Source organism: Xiphias gladius, chromosome 17, assembly GCF_016859285.1.
Source record: "Xiphias gladius isolate SHS-SW01 ecotype Sanya breed wild chromosome 17, ASM1685928v1, whole genome shotgun sequence".
NCBI classification, from domain to species: Eukaryota; Metazoa; Chordata; class Actinopteri; order Istiophoriformes; family Xiphiidae; genus Xiphias; species Xiphias gladius.
The window spans coordinates 2,426,706-2,444,264 of NC_053416.1; the positions used below are offsets into that span (position 1 = coordinate 2,426,706).

A 17,559-nucleotide genomic window follows, 5' to 3' on the forward strand; every position below is an offset into this window, starting at 1 on the left:
TGCACTCTAGCCTTGTTGTCCTCCACACCTTCAGCTTACACTTATCTCGGTAATTGAGAGGATGGTCTTTTCCCCAGCAGCATATTCAGGTCGTCCGCTGGGACGTTCACAAAGCCCCGCGCAGCAATCAGCCTCACTCGCATCGGCCGTGATTGCCATTTAACCTATGATTTGCTGCGTGGCACGACGGGAGCCCATTTCAGCTCTCCAGAGCTTATATATTTATAACACCCGACTGTTCTGACCACTGTGTCCACGCCACACAAAAAAGGGTGGCAAATAATTTAAAGAACGCCGCCTCGCCAAGGACAAAGGAGTCACGATGCAGAGCGAAGGGAAAGTACGAATGCTGCCCACAGTTTTCAGGCTGTGCAAGTTTACAATTTCTGTCGTGTCAAAAACCTCCAATCATTTCTGTTATTATCTGAAGGCAGGCGATATGAGGAGGAGGCGTGAAAAGTTATTAACCTTTGATCCCAGTTGTAGATATGAAGCACTGCCAAGAAAAGAGAGAGGATAAGAGGATGTACAAAAGTGGAATAGAAAACAAGATGAGAAGAAGAGACGGAGATGAAACTTTATTGACTGCTATGGGGAAATGAGGTTGTGGCGGCCATTAACGGAATATGTGCCAACAGGAAAATAAAGCTAAAAATAAAAAGCATAGATGGTGGAATATAATATTCAAACAGGTAGACAGAAATTGGAAGGACAAAATTACACAGTAATGGGTAGGACTACTTTATTACATGCATTCTTCACTGTTAAATTCCTCATGTACATATATTCCTTTCTGTGACAGTTTCTTCATTAAATCTAGATTTTTGTGTACATATGAAAACTGGTTTATATTAGAATGAGATAGAAATAAAAGTAAAAGAAATGGAAAACAAAGGACAGAGTTTCAATTCACAGTGGCAGCGAAGAGGAAATGAAAATAATATAACCTTGGGAGAGAGAGATTTCATTGCCCGGCTCCCTGAGGAGCAACCTGGGAGAAGGAGAGGGAATGAAAGAGGAGGGAGGCCTTTGGAAGGAGAGACGCAAGTGTGAGTTGTTTTACTTCCCATCCACAGACACTGAAAGCCTCTGAGTAGGTGAAAATTCTTCCATTCTGCCGCCATTTCCTCCCTTCTGTCGTTTATTCTAATTAAGCAGCTGATCTTCAACAAAAACCTGTAAAGGGATATACTGTAACTCAGCGTTGTTCACATTGGCTCAGGGCTAATCCAGCTCTCACAGGGCCCTTTGAAAGAAGAGGTGCGGGGAGTTACTAGAGACCAGCCGCGGACGTGGCGTCTTTGCTTGATCGTCGGCGTCAGAGTTATTCCGTACTGTTCGGATTTGTCAGACTTCAGGTCCCTGGGAATGGTAGCTTTCTTCTCGAAGATGCGATGGGGAGCCTGCTTGTGCTCCAACGCAACGTCTCTTTCAGTTCAGAAAAGAGAGGGTTTTTTGTGGTCAGGTGCACGAGTGCAAGTCCACTGTAAGTGCTGTTGATCACTTACAGTGGACATTATTATGAAAAGGAGACATTATTATGCCAGGTTGTGTTGGGTGCTGCTTGCTTAAGGTTAAATGTGACATAAAGAGCTAATGTTTATGCTATGATTTTGCAGCCTAGACTGGGGGAAGACAAAACAGGAAAAACTATATTATATATAATATATATATATTTAGCCACGTTCAGTATCTTAGTTAATTAACATTAGCTGGTATTTGCGAGTCAGAACTAAACACAAAGTACAGCTGCGGCTGAAATTTAGATTTTGACCTGATGATGGGTCTAGAGGAACAGTCAGAGGATCACCGAAGTCAGAAGGAGTTCACAAAACCACCTTCACTCAAGGGCCACTTACTCGCTTGTTTGTTCCTGAACTTTCGACCATGTCACACCACAGGTTTCTTAATGGTCACGGTACCTTAATAAACTGCTCGATAATACGAACCTTGAACATCCACAGTTGCACGACGGCTGAGCATCTGTTGCTCGAGCCCTTGTGAAAGCTCCAGAAACTTGCGAAACTAAAGCAATTTTTCTCAACTGCTGTTTCTCGAGGTCAAGAATAAACTGTCAAAAGTTATTTCACAAAATGTTATTTTACTTTTAATCAACACTTTTTCGTGTTTTTTTTTGTGGCGGGACTTTTTATGTCCAGCCGCAAATGATTTTTTAAACATTGTGAAATTTGCTAGTTTTGTTTTTCTTTACTTATTGTTCATCCAAAAGTAAAAGAGTTTTTGTTTAACAGAAAAAAAAAAAAAACGGTCAAAGCAGTAACTTCATGATAAAAAAAAATTGATAATGTTCATGTTACCATTTTTCTTTTTAATCACTGGTTTGCTTAACAGGGAACGTTCACATTGATAAACGGTGATGTCGTCCTTGGACTGATGTTAGATGGTTACTTAAGAATAGTAAAGGAATATGAAATAATACTATTACTACTACTAACAGTAATAATAGTGACAACAAGATTTTGCACCGTGTTGGACGATACCGAACTCGGTGTCCTGCCGTGTGTGTCGGTCCGTCAGCGCGGCCTCAATCTCCGCACCGTAGTGTTCACATGCAGAGTGATGATCGCAGAGCGCTAGAGAACCGTCCCTACAGGGAGAGTCCAGAGACAAACCTCCCCAGATTGAGTTCCTGTGAGTCTAACGAGACTCTATCAAACTCCTCGTGATGCGCCGGCAGGAAGTGAGACAATTCCCATATCACCTTAAGAAAAAGCACACCTCACAATTCCCCTTTTTTTCTCCTTGTCACGCATTCAATTTCCTTCTTTTTGCTTCATACATATTCCTTTTATCTGTGCTCCGAATTGGTCAAGACATAGATCGAGGTGCTGCCGTTGTACTGCCACAGAGACGTTTGTCTGACGCGAGGACGCATCCTGTTTACGTGGCATTTACGCGCAGACGGATGCGACGGTTACGCTTTCCGTAAAGTACAGACAGCTCTTGGTGGGATGGGTTTGTTTGTGCCTCTGTGGAGGAGGAGGGGGGGGCTGGTCCTCGATTGCTACCTGCCAAAGGGTTGGGAGAGATTAGAGCGAGATTAGATTTCAGCCATGCTCCAACGAGCTCGCTCCCCTTTCCTGACATAATCGGATAGTTTGGGCCATATGTCATTCTCAATTGGCCGGTTGTCACCAAAGACGCATAAACACGGGAGGAGAGGAAAGAAGGAAACACATCAGCGGAGAATCCGACTGTCAAATTATACGGACGATCACACGATGAGGGGCTTCGGAGTGTCGCTCAGAAATGATCTGTGCCTGACTGATGGAACTTTTTTCACTTTTTTATTGTTTGAAAATGATGATCCTGAAAGGCAAGCGGCAGTGATTGATGAATCGCAGTTCATCTCTGCCCACACGCCACTGAAATACTGTTATTACATATTTGTCATCAAAGTCCTTCTCTATCTCCATCCAACCCCTAATTCCCGACGCTGCTCGTCTCTGCAGCGTTTCTTTGGTCACATGAAGCTTTTCCTCTCTTTAAATCATCTCCCTATCCCTCGCATCTCTTTTTTTCTGTCCTCTCCTACTTCTTCTTCCCCTCTGTCTCTCACCACACCATTCTTTCCCTGAAAAAATTGAGCTTTTGTTTCATTTTTGGTTCTCTATTCTATCCTCCTTTTTTCTGTTTTGCCGGTCTCCTCTGCTTTGTCCTTTCAAACCATTTCATCCTCGCTCACGTCTCGTTTTTCTCCACTCCCTCTTGTTATATAATCTCCGCACTCTGCGCTTTTGTCAACCCTTTTTTCTCTCTTTCTAGATTTTCTTATTTTCACTTCACAGACTTCAGATCAAAGATTGTCATTCTGCCGTGTAGACAGAAAGTCCGGTCATAAAACAGCCACTGAAGGAATGCAACAGTTTTCTAAAGAGCATTTAGGGCTGGTTTCTACTTGAGAGCTGGCTGGACTGCGAGCGCTGATCTATCTTATGTGTTTGTAGCAGAAAAGCTACATTAGCTACACTGCATTTAGCTCGGTATGCAGTGCACATTTTGTTATGTGGCAGCCTCGTGCTAAAATCAACCCTCATTAATCTACTCTTCCCATTCTCACAAAGCGATAACGGAATTTTAGAAACTTTTGCAAATCTATTAGAAAGGAAAACCGAAATATCACATAAGTATCCAGACCCTTTGCTATGAGACTTGAAATTTAGCTCCGGCGCCTCCAGTTTCTCCTGATCATCTTTTGAGATGTTTCTACATCTGGAGTCCACCGGTTGTAAATTAAATTGTGTGGACACCGTTTAGAAAGGCACGCACCTGTCTTGCGCACACCTTGAGACTTGGTTTGGGTTAAAATGGCTCCCTTGTTAGGGTTAGGGTACCTTCGTCAGTCCCACGCAGTGCTGACCCCACCCATCCACCCAGACCGCATCCCTCTGCGGACTCTGTGGATCTTTAATAATGCCACACTATTGTCTTCAAATCCAGAAACCAGCTTCTTGGCACAAGAAAATATCAACATCAAAATGAGAAGATATGTATCTTGGACAAAAAGGACAGACTGGAAAAAAAAACCGAAACCACTCCGGCTGTGTTTTTTTTCAGGCCCTCACAGGAGTTTCCAGTCCTTCCGGCTGATTGGACCTCTGCCGGGGTGGAAGGTGGGTGGATCTGTGCTGGGAATCACTTGAGGAACTCGAAGAGGTACTACAGGGGAGTGGGGGAGATGTCAATCAAGCACGGTCTGAGTGGGCGTCTACTCAGGTAGACTCAGAGGAGTCTACTCAGGTGAAAGAAGTGGAAACACCCGCGTGCATGGTTAATAAGTATTATTTTAATTTGTAAGAAGAAGAAGAAAAAAAAAGTGGGGTTCAACATTTAAGTCCCAGTAAGTAATCTGACCCAGCCTTCGCTCTCCTCTCAGCCTTTTTTCCCAGCCCTCTCTCTCCTTCGCTGTCACACTTCCCTCCCTCGCTTTCCTTTTTTCGTCTTTCTCTCATTTTCTGTCCTGTCACAAACATCCCCCCCCCCCCTCTCTCTCTCTCTCTCTCTCTTTCTGATTGACTGTCATCACATCTGACATCACAGACGGGAGAAAGATGATAAACAAGACATTTAAACCAAGGAGACATCCTCGGCTGTCCAGACACACACACACACACACACACACACACACACACACACACACACACACACACACGCACTGGCAATGACAGGCCACGCGCACGAGTCGCGCACACAGTGAGTCTGAGTGGAGTTTGACGGACGATGCCTGTCAGAGAGCCGATAACCTGTGATAGTGATAGTCCAGCCAAATCATTTTGACCATCCAGCGCCCACAGGCTCAAAAGGTGGCTTTCACTCGTTCCCTCGTGGAGAATGCAGACTGTGGTCAGCTCGGATTCAAGGTGTAAAACCGACATTATTTTAAGAGCGACTCAACGCTTAGCTTTAGCCTAAACCTGCCCGCTTCACAAATACCAGAAATGCACCATGTTGCCCTGTAGCTTGGCAGCGTAGTGTACCAGGGAACGGCATCAGTTTTTCTAGATTTTCCCTCGATTGTTTCGGGGATCTAGAGGAAAGAATCAGTGGATTTTCTCTGGAAAAGGCCAAATAGGACTAGAATCAACTGACAGTATAATTCATTTACTCTCGCTTTAGCTTTGAGATGGAAGCATACAGTAAATACGCCATCTTCCACACATCACATGTAAATTTTACTCAATGTTAATATTAAAACAAATGATTCATGCAGCTTAAAGACACCGTCAAACTTGTGAAAAACACAGAAATGCCTCAGTTTGGAGGATCTTTCTATCAAATCCCTCTCTCTTCCCTTCCTGTAAAACACTAAAGCGTTTTTGATGACTCGTCTTGAACACATTCATTTACCCAATCACAAGGGACTTGGGATGACAGGCTATCCAAGCCCATCGCATAAAACCACACCTGACCCCTTGTGGGTCTTGGTGGCAGGCGGAGTAATATCATGGGTCAGGGGAGCGGGCTCCAATTTAAGCATTTCTTCCTCATCCTCCTCCCACATGTATTTCTTTTTGGCTGATTTCAAATTGAGGAAACTGAATGTGTAATAATTTGGTGAACTGAAAATAAAAGTTGTTTGGGTCATCCGTTTTCACATCAAACCATCCATAGAAATGCGTCGAACCCCTCCTGCAGCATAACCCACCTCTCTGCTGTCCACCTTTACGGTAACTACAGCCGAAATGTGGCTGACTACGACGCTTCTCTCTCACGTCCCTCTCTGTTCATCACACGATCCCTTTCCCTCATTTCCTCTGATTTCTTTTCAGCCACATCTCGCTCCGGCTGCTACCCGCTTCTCTTCTGTCCTCTCGCTCATCTCGCGCCTCTGCCGTTCATTTCCCGCTGATACGGGATATGTTGCTCTGATGTTTGTTGATTCTGATGAGCATCTGGGTGTTGATTTGGAGACGGCGAGGGACTGATAAGGAGGAAAAGGAAGATGGGGAAGGATAACGCATCTACTGCCAAAAGATGTGCCCACTGATCTCAAAGATTACCCAACACAGCACTGATTCCGGCTCCTCCAGACAGACACGACAGGACAGGAGTGCTACTTGCCCCGGGAAAAGATTTTTCACATTTAAATCCTGCCCCCTTACCAGGTCTCACCTTTTTTTACTCTCGCGCATTTGAAACGTAGCAAGATCTTTAATGCGCTCGATTAAGTTGACTGAGTATAAGTAAGTTGGCCTTGGGGCTAAAACACATGCAAATACAATATGTGTAAAAATTGCAAAAAGAAGTCGATGTGGAACGGATCTCATCCAGAGATCTAAATACGTAGATGCTGAATTTTTGGACACAGTATAGAATTTTCTTTGGGCAAAATGATATTAAGAAAAAGGGCCAGTAAATGCATTCGAGGAAATCAAATGCCTTTAGTAAAGCATCAGTGATTCATAAATTAGCCACGCATCATAGATCTGAATACTGGCATAATAATGCAAACGGGATGTTCCTGTGATCGGTGCTGAGTATTCGAGTGCGCTGTTGATGGGTAACGTTCGTCTGCGTCTAAGAGTGTTTTAAATACTTTTTTGGAGAGATTAACGCTGTAAACACACTAAATAACGAGGCAGATTGAATAGATATTTAATTGGCTGCTTACATCATGTCACGCTGGACTGGAGCTGGAGCTGCTGTGAGTCAAGTGAAGTCGCGAACAAAAGAAACAAGAGCAAGAAAAGAGGGAGTCGTGTCAGAAATACCCGGCTGTCCTGCTGTGACTTCATCTGCATCTTGCAGTTTTGCTGCAGTATTTTTAATTGCTGTCAATAACGTGTTTTTGTTGTCTAAGCTAACGGCGAAGACTGATTTGAATCGGCAGATTTCACACCTGCTGTTCCCAGGAGTACAGTGTTGGACGCAGTTTCCTCTGCCATACTGTAGTGGTCAGGCGGCATACATTTCCACGGTCTCCTTCTATATTTTGCACCTCTGAACGGGAACACCTTAAAATACATATTGCATGAGCCCCGACCTACACTTCCTAAGTGTTTCTTTTCCTTCATTTTACCAGCATAAAACCTCAGTGGGGCTCTTTAATAAATGAGGACAAACACAGTTGGACTGTGTAGCGCCTAAAGAACAACAACAAATCCTCAGTAAACATCCCCTAATACCCCTTCATGCAAATAAAGCCCATTTGAACTCGAGAGAGAGTGAGAGAATGTATAAAATATTTATGTGTATGTACATGGCATGTAACATCATAGTAAAATTCATGGTAAATATGCATATATATATATATATTTACTCCTCAGGCATTCTTCCATGTACACATTTCTGTTATTATTTCTCATTTGTTTTATGTATGCTCTCGTTTCTCATTGTCATATTTTGTATCACATAAATAGAAGACAGATCTAAAACTGCAACTATGGAGTATTGTCATTTTCTGGTTAATCTGCTAATTATTTTCCTGATTAACTGATTTAACGTCTAGTCATTACAAACAAAACAGTGATTTTCAAAAGGCTAAAGTCGATATCTTCAGACTTTTTTTGTTCAACTGATTGGAACAGTCCAAGGCCCGGACGTATTCAGTTTAATTTTACAGAAGACTAAGAAACCAGCAAATATTTGTATTCCATAAGCTGGAACCAGAGTGTTTTGGCAGTTTTGCCTGAAAAACAGAGCTTAAATTGTTGACAGTAGTTTTCTGTCGATGGACTACTTGTTTCAGCTCTACACGGATCACGTATAAAAAGAATAGAGAGTAACACAGGAAGGTTTTGCATGAGTGTTGGTGCGTGTTTAACTCTTTGAAGGATTTGTTTGGTTTCTGGTTTTGTCTGAGTGTTTTATTGTATTACATTAAAAAGAGCTTCAGTATTTATGCTGTGTAGATGCAGGATAACTTTATTATGAAGGTTTAAACTTTGCACCCGTGTCTGTTTCTGCCTCCGTCTACATATCCGTGTGCACTCTCACACTCCTGTTTATTTATTGCACGTGTCCATGTATACGTTTTGTGCTGCGGGAAAAAAACAGACACTGACTCACCGTAACTCTTTGAACGGCTCGGCCCTGACATGCGGCGTCTCCACCGATTTGCTGAACACGGCTCCTTCGGCCCCTGAAATCAAAGAACACACCGTCAGACAGGAGGTTGCCATCAATTGAAACCACAAACCCCTCCTGTCTGATCAATGGACATAATCTCTGAGACACTGCCAATCTATACGGCTCCAGGCAGCATGCATGGAGGCCCTCAGCGTGCCTCGCCTCACCGATAACATAGACTCCCACACATCTGATAGGGAAGAACACCTTGATTGAACATTATGAGGGTGTTTTTTAAACTGCAAATACATTGTTTTATCATGAAGGAAAAAGGAGAAGAATTTGACACCTGCTGCTATGGCAGCTCAGAGCAGCATTGCACAAAAATATGAACTCAGAAATGTGCTCCGCCAGCAGTAGGAACTATCTATCATACAACATCTATCATACAACAATGGAGTCCTGGTACCCAGAGAAGCTGCAGACTTTGTTGTTAAAATGTCAAGTAAAAAGTCAAGTTTATTTATGCAGTCCAGACCGTAAGTATTTGGACAGTTACCAATTTTTTTTGTTCTTCAGGCTCTGAGCTTTAGCACGTTCAAATTGAAATGACATAATGGATACTACGTGAAAGTGCCAAGTCTCAGCTTTAATTCGAGTAGGTTTACATCTATATAGAAAGAACTGTGTGGGAGATAAAGCCCTTTCACGCAGTGTTGAAAGGGCAATGTCTTTCTGTAGGGTTCAAAAGGAATCGGACATTCGGCTTCTAAATGTTTCTTGGGCAGCTGTTAGTTGTTTCAACGTTAGTTCACGCAATAAAGAGTTCACACGGGGCTCAGAGTTGACTGAGAGCTGAGCTGCCATTTAGACTGAGGTGGAGTTGTCCGTTAATATGGGGAGTAAGGGTTGACCGTGCAAGTGAAGAAGAGAGTGACAATGTTAAAAACAAAACCAAAATCTATCACAGAGATATCGAAAGCAGTTGGTCTGCCAGCAGTTGGATACACTCTAGAAAAGCAGGTGTGTACTGGAAATCTAGAAGAGGTCAAACAAACTGGTAGACCGAGGAGCCCAAGTCTTGTGGATGAGCAGAAAATCATTTGCATGTTGAAGGAAAACCCCCCTATGACTGCAGAGCAACTCAAGAATGCCCTCCAGAATGTAGGCGGACACGCTTCCTTGTCAACGATCAAGAGAAGACTTCATGACCAGAACCTCAGGGGATTCACCACAAGATGCAACCCCCCCTGGTAGACCACTAAAAACAGAAAGGCCAGGCTGCGGTTCACAAAAACACACAAGGAGAAACCGGCAGAGTTCTGGAACAAAGTTCCACGGACCGATGAAACAAAGAATCGGCCTCTATCAAGATGATGGAGAGAGGAGAGAGTGGAGAAAAAAAAGAAACAGCTCATGACCCAGAGCCACCACCTCATCTGTCAAACATGGCGGTGGATCTGTTATGGCTCGGGCATGAACGGCTGCCGGTGGAACCGACACGATGGCATTTATTGATGATTTCACTGCTGACGGAAGCAGCCGGGTGAGTGCAGAGGTTTACAGGGGCGTTCTGAGAGCTCAGATTCAGCCAAGTGCATCTTCATTCGGCAGAGCAACGATCCTAAGGCAAAAGCAACAAAAGAGCTTTTTCAGGGTCAAGAGGTGGAATGTCCTCGACTGGCCGAGTCAATCACCTGATCTCAGTCCCACAGAGCAGCGGTCTGCTTGGTGAAGACCAGCCTAGAGGCAGAGAGACCCCCACAACAAGCAAGAGCTTCAGGAGGCTGCAGTGAAGCTCGGGGGGACCATCACCAGGGGAGATACGGAGAGTCTGCTGGTGTCTGTGGGTCAGAGACTTCAGGGAGTCACTGACTGCATAGGAATTTTACAAAAAATATTAAATATGATGATTTTGTTGGACTTCATGTGTATCTGTCCAATTACCTTTGAGATAAAATTTGGGCACTATGTGTTTAGAAGGTTATATCTATAGACTTGGCACTTTAATGTAGTATCCATTATTTTCGTTCAAATTGAATGTACTGCGGCCTGAGCAACAAAAACTGTGTTACTGTCCAGTTACTTATGGTCTGGACCGTCTAGTCCTGAATGTTTTCCTGAGAAGGCTCTGCTTTATGTCACAGCATTCGCCATCCCTTATTCCTTAGACCCCCACCCAGGATGAGGAAGAAGTAAACCATCATCGGGGAAAAAAGGAGAGAGAGCTCATTCCTCCGGTATGGACAGAGGGGCATTATATTGCATGTACAAAGAGCTGACAGAAGTAGAGGTAGTAGAATTAAAACGTACATAAACAGAAACCAAGATCTACGAAGTAGCACCGCTACACAGTACTAGGACTATAGAACAACGGAACTGCAAAATAAAACTACGAGCTACAGAGTAGCAGAGCAAGTAGAACCACCAACTTCGGCACACACTCACACACACACTCATGTCAGCAAATCCGGATAGTCCGCTGTCTAGCAACAAATTTACCACGGTCGCTTCTTGAACTGGCTCGTCTCAGCTACCGTACCCAGACTGCTTCCTCTGTCGGCGCAGCTCAGTCGGGGACTCGTGTCCCTGGCAGCATGCATTGTGGCAGGCTGCTACGTGACGCAGCTGGTGTGTGTCGCATCTCAAAACGGTCTTAAGGGGTTCAGCAAGTAGTGTTTGAAGTGAGGACTCTGCTCTGCCACCCTAAATGTTAGATGCTAATCATTACCTTGTTAACACCAGACAGTTGTTAACATGCTCGCTACCATTAGCCCGTCAGCTGAGACTAATGGAGACCAGGTTTGATGATTGTTGGCGGCTGCGTCTGAGATGTTTGCAAATTGTGGAGAGAAATTAGTCTCAATACTTGTAACGAATGCGTGAAACTTTTGCCCACCGGTGGAAAATATCGCGGAATAGTAAAGCTGTGAAGGACAGAAACTGATTCTCTCCGAACAACTTTATTTCATGGTGTGTAATAAGCATTGCAGTTTTCCTGAGCCACTAGTGTGGCTGTAGACTCAGTCTTTTTTAGATTTCTAAAGTGCTAACTTTCAAACCCTAGTTATAATTAACAATGGTTGAGAGAAATGTGCTGAAGTAAGTTGCCACCTTGGGTGTGTTTTTACATTCCATCTTCCAGTGTTAGAAAAGCAAAGAAATACTTGGCTGGCTCAGACCGCGAGGCTCTGATTGACTGTAACGCCGATGCAGCGCTTCAGCTAGAGTAAACTGGAGCATTCGGGTACATCAAATCAACAAAGCATCAGGTGCAGATCAATGGCCATGACTAAGTGCGTTTCAAAGGGTTCTGAGGCACTGCTGGGGATCCAGACAACTCTCGCTCTGTGGCAATTTTAAGTTTTCACTGCTAAGTTGGATGGAGAATAAAGGGTTTCAACCATGTCAAATGCAATATCTGTTGGCATTTAGACTCATTTCAGAGAGACGAATTGTGCGTGCACAGGTGATGGCCCTCTGTCTCACTCACCATGTCAAACGTTTGACATCTTCATTATGGGACTGTCAAACCGTCCTGCTTACAACAGCTGAAAAATATGTTTTCTAGTGACAGTGGAGTTTGATTGTGGAGTTCTCCGTGTTGTTTGGAAAAAAAAGAATAAATTTCAAAGACCCAAAATCAACATCCGATTACTGAATAGTACGGAATTACATTTCTATATGGAAACTCAGTATTAATAGCGCTACATTTTACAGGTTCCAGTTTGCTAACATATTCTACAGAGTTTAGATTGCCAGCCGGTCTAAGAATAGCATAATGTTTAACATAATGATTTCTGTTCCTTTGTAAGCAACAGCAACGCAATGCTAAGGTGCAAGAAGGCCAAAAAAATCCAGTAAGTAATGAAAGTACATCAGGGCAATAGAATGACAGAAGATTATAATGACATCAAATAGTACACATGGGAATTGCAGCTCACACTTGTAGTTCCCAATGTCTAAACACATTAGCCCAGTTCCACCACTCCAGTTTCTTCAGAGATTCAAATGCATCTCTTGTTGTACCCATCGGTGGCTGTTTCACCGGTTGCCAAAACAACCAGGTGAATCAGAGCTTTGTAGGCAGGATTAAGAATTGGGACGCCCTGTTCCTGTGCTAGAAAAATGGAAATTGCCACGAAAATGGGGAGGATACAGCTTCAAGGATTGTTTCTAAGTTGACTTAGAGGGATGCCAACTCTTAAATGGACACATTTCTTCACCACAGCTTCAGTGGCAACTGGAAATGACTCGCTTCTGATTTGTTTACTGCAAAATCCCAACCAGCCATTCCAAACAGAAACTAACATGACCAAGATGTCAGACTGGATTCGAATATGAACACAGAGTAACTCAACAGAGATGGAAGACTATAAATACATAGCAGCATAACGGAAGGGGAAGGAAATAATGCACAAATCATGGGAAATCTGTCATAAAGTTCAGCACCAGTTGTTTAAGTCAGTGCAAATCCAACTGAAATAAGCAACTTTCTCTCATTTGAGTCAGTTGGTGTTGAAGCCACCTGGACAGAAGCGATTGTGTCTGGACAAACTTTGACCCGTTTGGATATTTTGAGTTTCCCTGATGTCTGGAGCTATTTACGAGTTCTCATTCCTCAGGGGACCATAATACAGCTCAACCTGTCGAAAAGTCAAGAGAAATATAAAGATATGAGATATCTTTATGCAAAGTGCAGCTCCGTCTCGCCCATGTGGGGTAGATTACTCTCCTCCTGATGACTGCTACAGGTGGAGACACTTCTGTTCTCCCTTTTTTTTTTAATTTGTTTTTTTTTTTACCCAAGTGGATTGAACTCTTATTGAAATTTTACTTGTAGTGAAAAGGTGAAATTCAGCACTGACAGCTGTATACTTTCTGGGTACTCCTTACAAGTACACAGTTACAGTTACCAAGTAAAACGTATGTAATACAAGCTATTGAACGGATAGTTCCAGTCCTTGATTACGATCGGCTGAGCCGCGTTCGAATCCCCTGTAACATACTCCTGTAGACACACACCTGTGACTTCATCACATCAGTATTGTGCTGCACCTAACAAGTTAATCCAAAATGTCAGATTCCGTTGTGAATTTTGAGACGCCGGCTGGGCTAAGCGCGGGTGACCGGTGGAAGGAGACGGATAAGGGGATAGAGGAGGAAGAAGAGAGACCACGCTGAAATTAATGAGAGACAAACTGAAGAGCTGGAAAAGTCATCAGTTGCCGACGGTGGATAGAGACTGTATGTGGTTATAATGCACCTGCAACGTGATGGGAACATGTTTTCTCTCTCCACTGACGTTAGTTTTACTCGAGAGCTCACGAGGGTGAACTTCCTCGCCTCCTTGTTGCCACAGCTTTGAGAACGAGATAAAATCAGCGACCACTGCGTGCGAGGCACCAGTGTACACAAACTCTCCGATGCTGGTCTCAAGGCAGGAGAAATCGTGTCAGAGAGGGTTCATGAATGTGAATCGTCCCTGCGTCTGTGTGTTGCTTGGCAACCATTCTGCTAAATGTCGCTGAACAACTACGCTGCTTGGCGGAAGAATGATTATGTGTTATCTATAAATCATTGCAGTCTTTTTTTTCGTTGCTGTGGGTTTATTTTACGAAACCTTGCCAGGTATATGTAGTAGGCGTTTTATAAAAGCAATAAACCCCGCGAGGCCGTGGTTTACAGTGATTTTAGAACGGCTCAGATCCGCGTCGTGCCTACTGCATCATTTCACGTCAAGTACTTCAAGTATCGCAATCAGTATGTACTGTTAGGAAATAAGTGGCAACAAGTGCTTTATTTTTCAGAATTTTAATTTTAAAGATTAATATCTCGGGCTTTCTGGGAGGTGAAACTGAACCGACGGGTAACGAAAGAGAAGAAAACTCTCTCTATTTTCAGCAGCTCCTGAAAGGTCTGGTGACATTTAAAAAGCTGCCGTTCAGACAGTTGGAGCCAGAGTAGAGAGAGGAGGATGTAAAGTGGAGTGGAAGCCTCGGTGCATGACACCGCCTCTTTCCTGCTGTAAAGTGAGTGAAGATAAAACAGAAGCCTCACATTAGAAATCCCAGCTCTCAGTTGGAATAAAAAGAACAAAAAGCTCTTTACTTGGCTTCTGGCTGTCACTCTGCCTTAACTCAATAGTTAAGGGATAAAACTGGTGTCATATTATTTTATTCATACCACCATTTTTATCATCCATACAGAAAGTTCAAACACAGTAATGTAGTCATAGTCAGCGTGAAGAATTTTTTTTTTTTCTTCTTTTAATGTATGAGTACATTTTAATTTGAAATGAGGCGGGCCACTGGTTCTGGAGTTTTTTAAAATGATTTATTATTATTCTGCTCTTAGCTTATCGACAATATCTATGGTTACGTGAAATTAATATCGGCTGATAAGAGTTCTTTAACTCAAACATCGATATCCGTATCAGCCCAAAAGAACCCAACATCAGTCAGGCTCTAGTTGTGTGTTCGACATTGATGAAGAGTTTGAAGACGAGACGTTTTACTCACATGAGATGTCGCAGATTATTCACGTTGTGACGCCGCAGATGTTTATATTTTTGCCTGACTGTCTTTATTTGTATTCCGTCGTGTAATGTGTTCAGTCAGCCGAATGGGACAGCTCCGTTCATGTGAATAAAACTTGATTTATCCGATTTTCTGATCACACACGCTGTGCATGAATACCGAGCAGACAGCAGCAATGCGTCACAGCGGTGACACGTTCGTGGAGGGGTCGCATTAAAGATGAATTTGTCTGTGTGAGCAGCTGCGTTGTCCATGCGTATCCACGGATATGTACGTGTGTGTGTGTGTGTGAGGTAGTGGTCGACCAGGGCTAGATATCACATATCATCAGCTGTGGCCTGAAGTATCTCAGAGGTGATGAATAATGAGACACAGACAGAACTCCCTCCAGGGATAATTTCAGTGATTGGTAACATTTGTGGAGTGCACATGAGCAACCATAACAAAACCGAAACCCTGCATTCATCTTGGTGCATTTCCGTGCGTAGTGCGCCACCGTATTGCGGTAAAATGTAGTCCTTTTAAAGCAGATCCTTTTTTTACGTGAATATTTGGCTCAGCAATTTTACAGTCTGAAAGGTCACTGCATATACTTGTTTCCATACATTTTAACAAGCACTCCATTTTTTGCATTCTAATAATTTGGAACAAGGGAAAGCAACTGCTACTGTTACTACTGCTTCCACTGCCAATCCACTCCAAGGACTCCAGAGGTCCCAGCCTCCCCCTCGTCTCTCTTTCCCACTGTGTGTTTGTCTCCTTCTCCCTGACGGGTGAGTGACGCGCTTGCTTTTGCCTCTCGTGTGTCTGTGTGGTCTGTCCTCTCTCCAGGTCTTCACGTCGCAGAGGATGTCCTGCGGCTCAGGTTTTATCTGTCGGTGGCACCTGGAAGTTGCTCGATGTCCTCGCTGATCATATTCTTCATGATTGTTTACAATCTATGATGTTTAAACTGTAAATCTATCGCATGTCTGTCAGTCCTGGAAGAGGAATCCCTGCTCTGTTGCTCCTCCCGAGGTTTTGTCCCGTGAAAGGGTTTTTTTTCAGGGAGTATTTCCGATTCGAGGCTCTAAGGACCGAGGGTGTTGTGATGCTGTACAGATTGTTAAACCCACGGAGGCAAATTTGTAAACTGTGATTATTAGGCTTTATATAAAAAAACAAAAAACAAACTGTCTGTTGTGAGGACATTGAAGTGAAGAAATTTTTGTGCTTTAATGAATCATTACAGTACATTATTGACTGAAGTTGGGAATCTGAGGGGACAGCCTGACCTTCCATGTGCACTACAGAAGTTAAAAATCATTAATTACAGTAATAAGTGACTTCAATGTTTCTGCATACAGTGGTTGCATTTTCTGTTTACAACAATGGCAGAGTGAGTAGTAAAAGTCGAAGAGGGGAGGCACTACTGCGCGGCGAGTCGAGCCTCGGTGTGATTTATACATGTTTCCTGCGGTAGTGATTAGAAGTGAGAGAGCTGTGGTGAGAGGGAAAAAGTCCAGAAATCTTATTTCTACCACCAGTTTTCATTCTGGGGTTCAAGAAGACCAACGGTCCGAGCATAGTGTCAGTTCGAGCAGAGCCAGTAGGCATCAGCGGCTGAATTCGTGTTTCACTATCGGTGTGAACTGAACGGCTGTTCGGCCGCCGGCTAACTAGCAACATCCGGTCATATTCGTGCAACTGCACAGGTCAGCCTTTATAAACCGTCCCTGTCCTCATTGCTGTGCTGCCTAACCCCCTTTATGCTACTGAAGCTTTGGTAATTTAAACACAATATAGTATTCTATTGTGTGTGTTTGTGGATGGGGGATGTTACAGTTTATGTGAGGCAACAGGAGACAGAACCCAGATGCAGACTCAGACCAGGCAGGTAAGATTGGTTCAGTGACTTTAACGGAAGAGACGGTGAAGGCGAAGGCCGACAGGCAGGTACAGGAGCAGGTCACGGCCAGAACAAAATCCACAACATGCAGAACATGAACGCTGCGACGATCTGGCCGACGACCGGGGCGAGACAGCTGGTGTGTACGCGGCGAGCTGAGATAATGAGAAAAGCTGGGAACAGGTGTAATTCGAGTAGGGGCACAACGTAGAGACTTTCTAGCTAGACCAGGTATCAGTCCCAGTTCAGCTCAAACACGGTTTCTATTAGAGGAAGAAATCAAGGAAGTTCCGAGTTCCTTTCAAATGACTGGGGCTCGTTGCATCTGCTGCTGGAGATGCGGTGGTGACGTCGGCCATGACTTTGTGGTTTTCTACAGTGCCTCACCACACTAAACTATACAGTGTTGTGCTGCATCTAAATGCATGCAGTCATACACATGCGGGTACAGCGCATGTCACGTTTTTCCCTGACACACATTAGCTGGATTAGCAAGTGCGGCCACTCAGCTCGCTGCACCCCGCTAACCAACTTACTGTACATACTGTACACTGTGTGAGTGCATGGACGTGACAATAACAGGAGGCGGTCGTAGAAGAAGTC

At 43.8% G+C, this 17,559-nt stretch overlaps 1 protein-coding gene across 3 annotated transcripts in view; it reads right to left on the bottom strand.

The window, feature by feature from the left end:
* Positions 1-17,559, bottom strand: part of sgcd (sarcoglycan, delta (dystrophin-associated glycoprotein)) — a 334,653-nt gene that overhangs the window by 14,397 nt on the left and 302,697 nt on the right. For all 3 annotated transcript variants that reach the window (XM_040150168.1, XM_040150169.1, XM_040150166.1), the window contains one exon: positions 8,530-8,602. In XM_040150168.1, the coding sequence (XP_040006102.1) occupies positions 8,530-8,602 (73 nt within the window). The remainder of the gene's footprint in view (positions 1-8,529; positions 8,603-17,559) is intronic.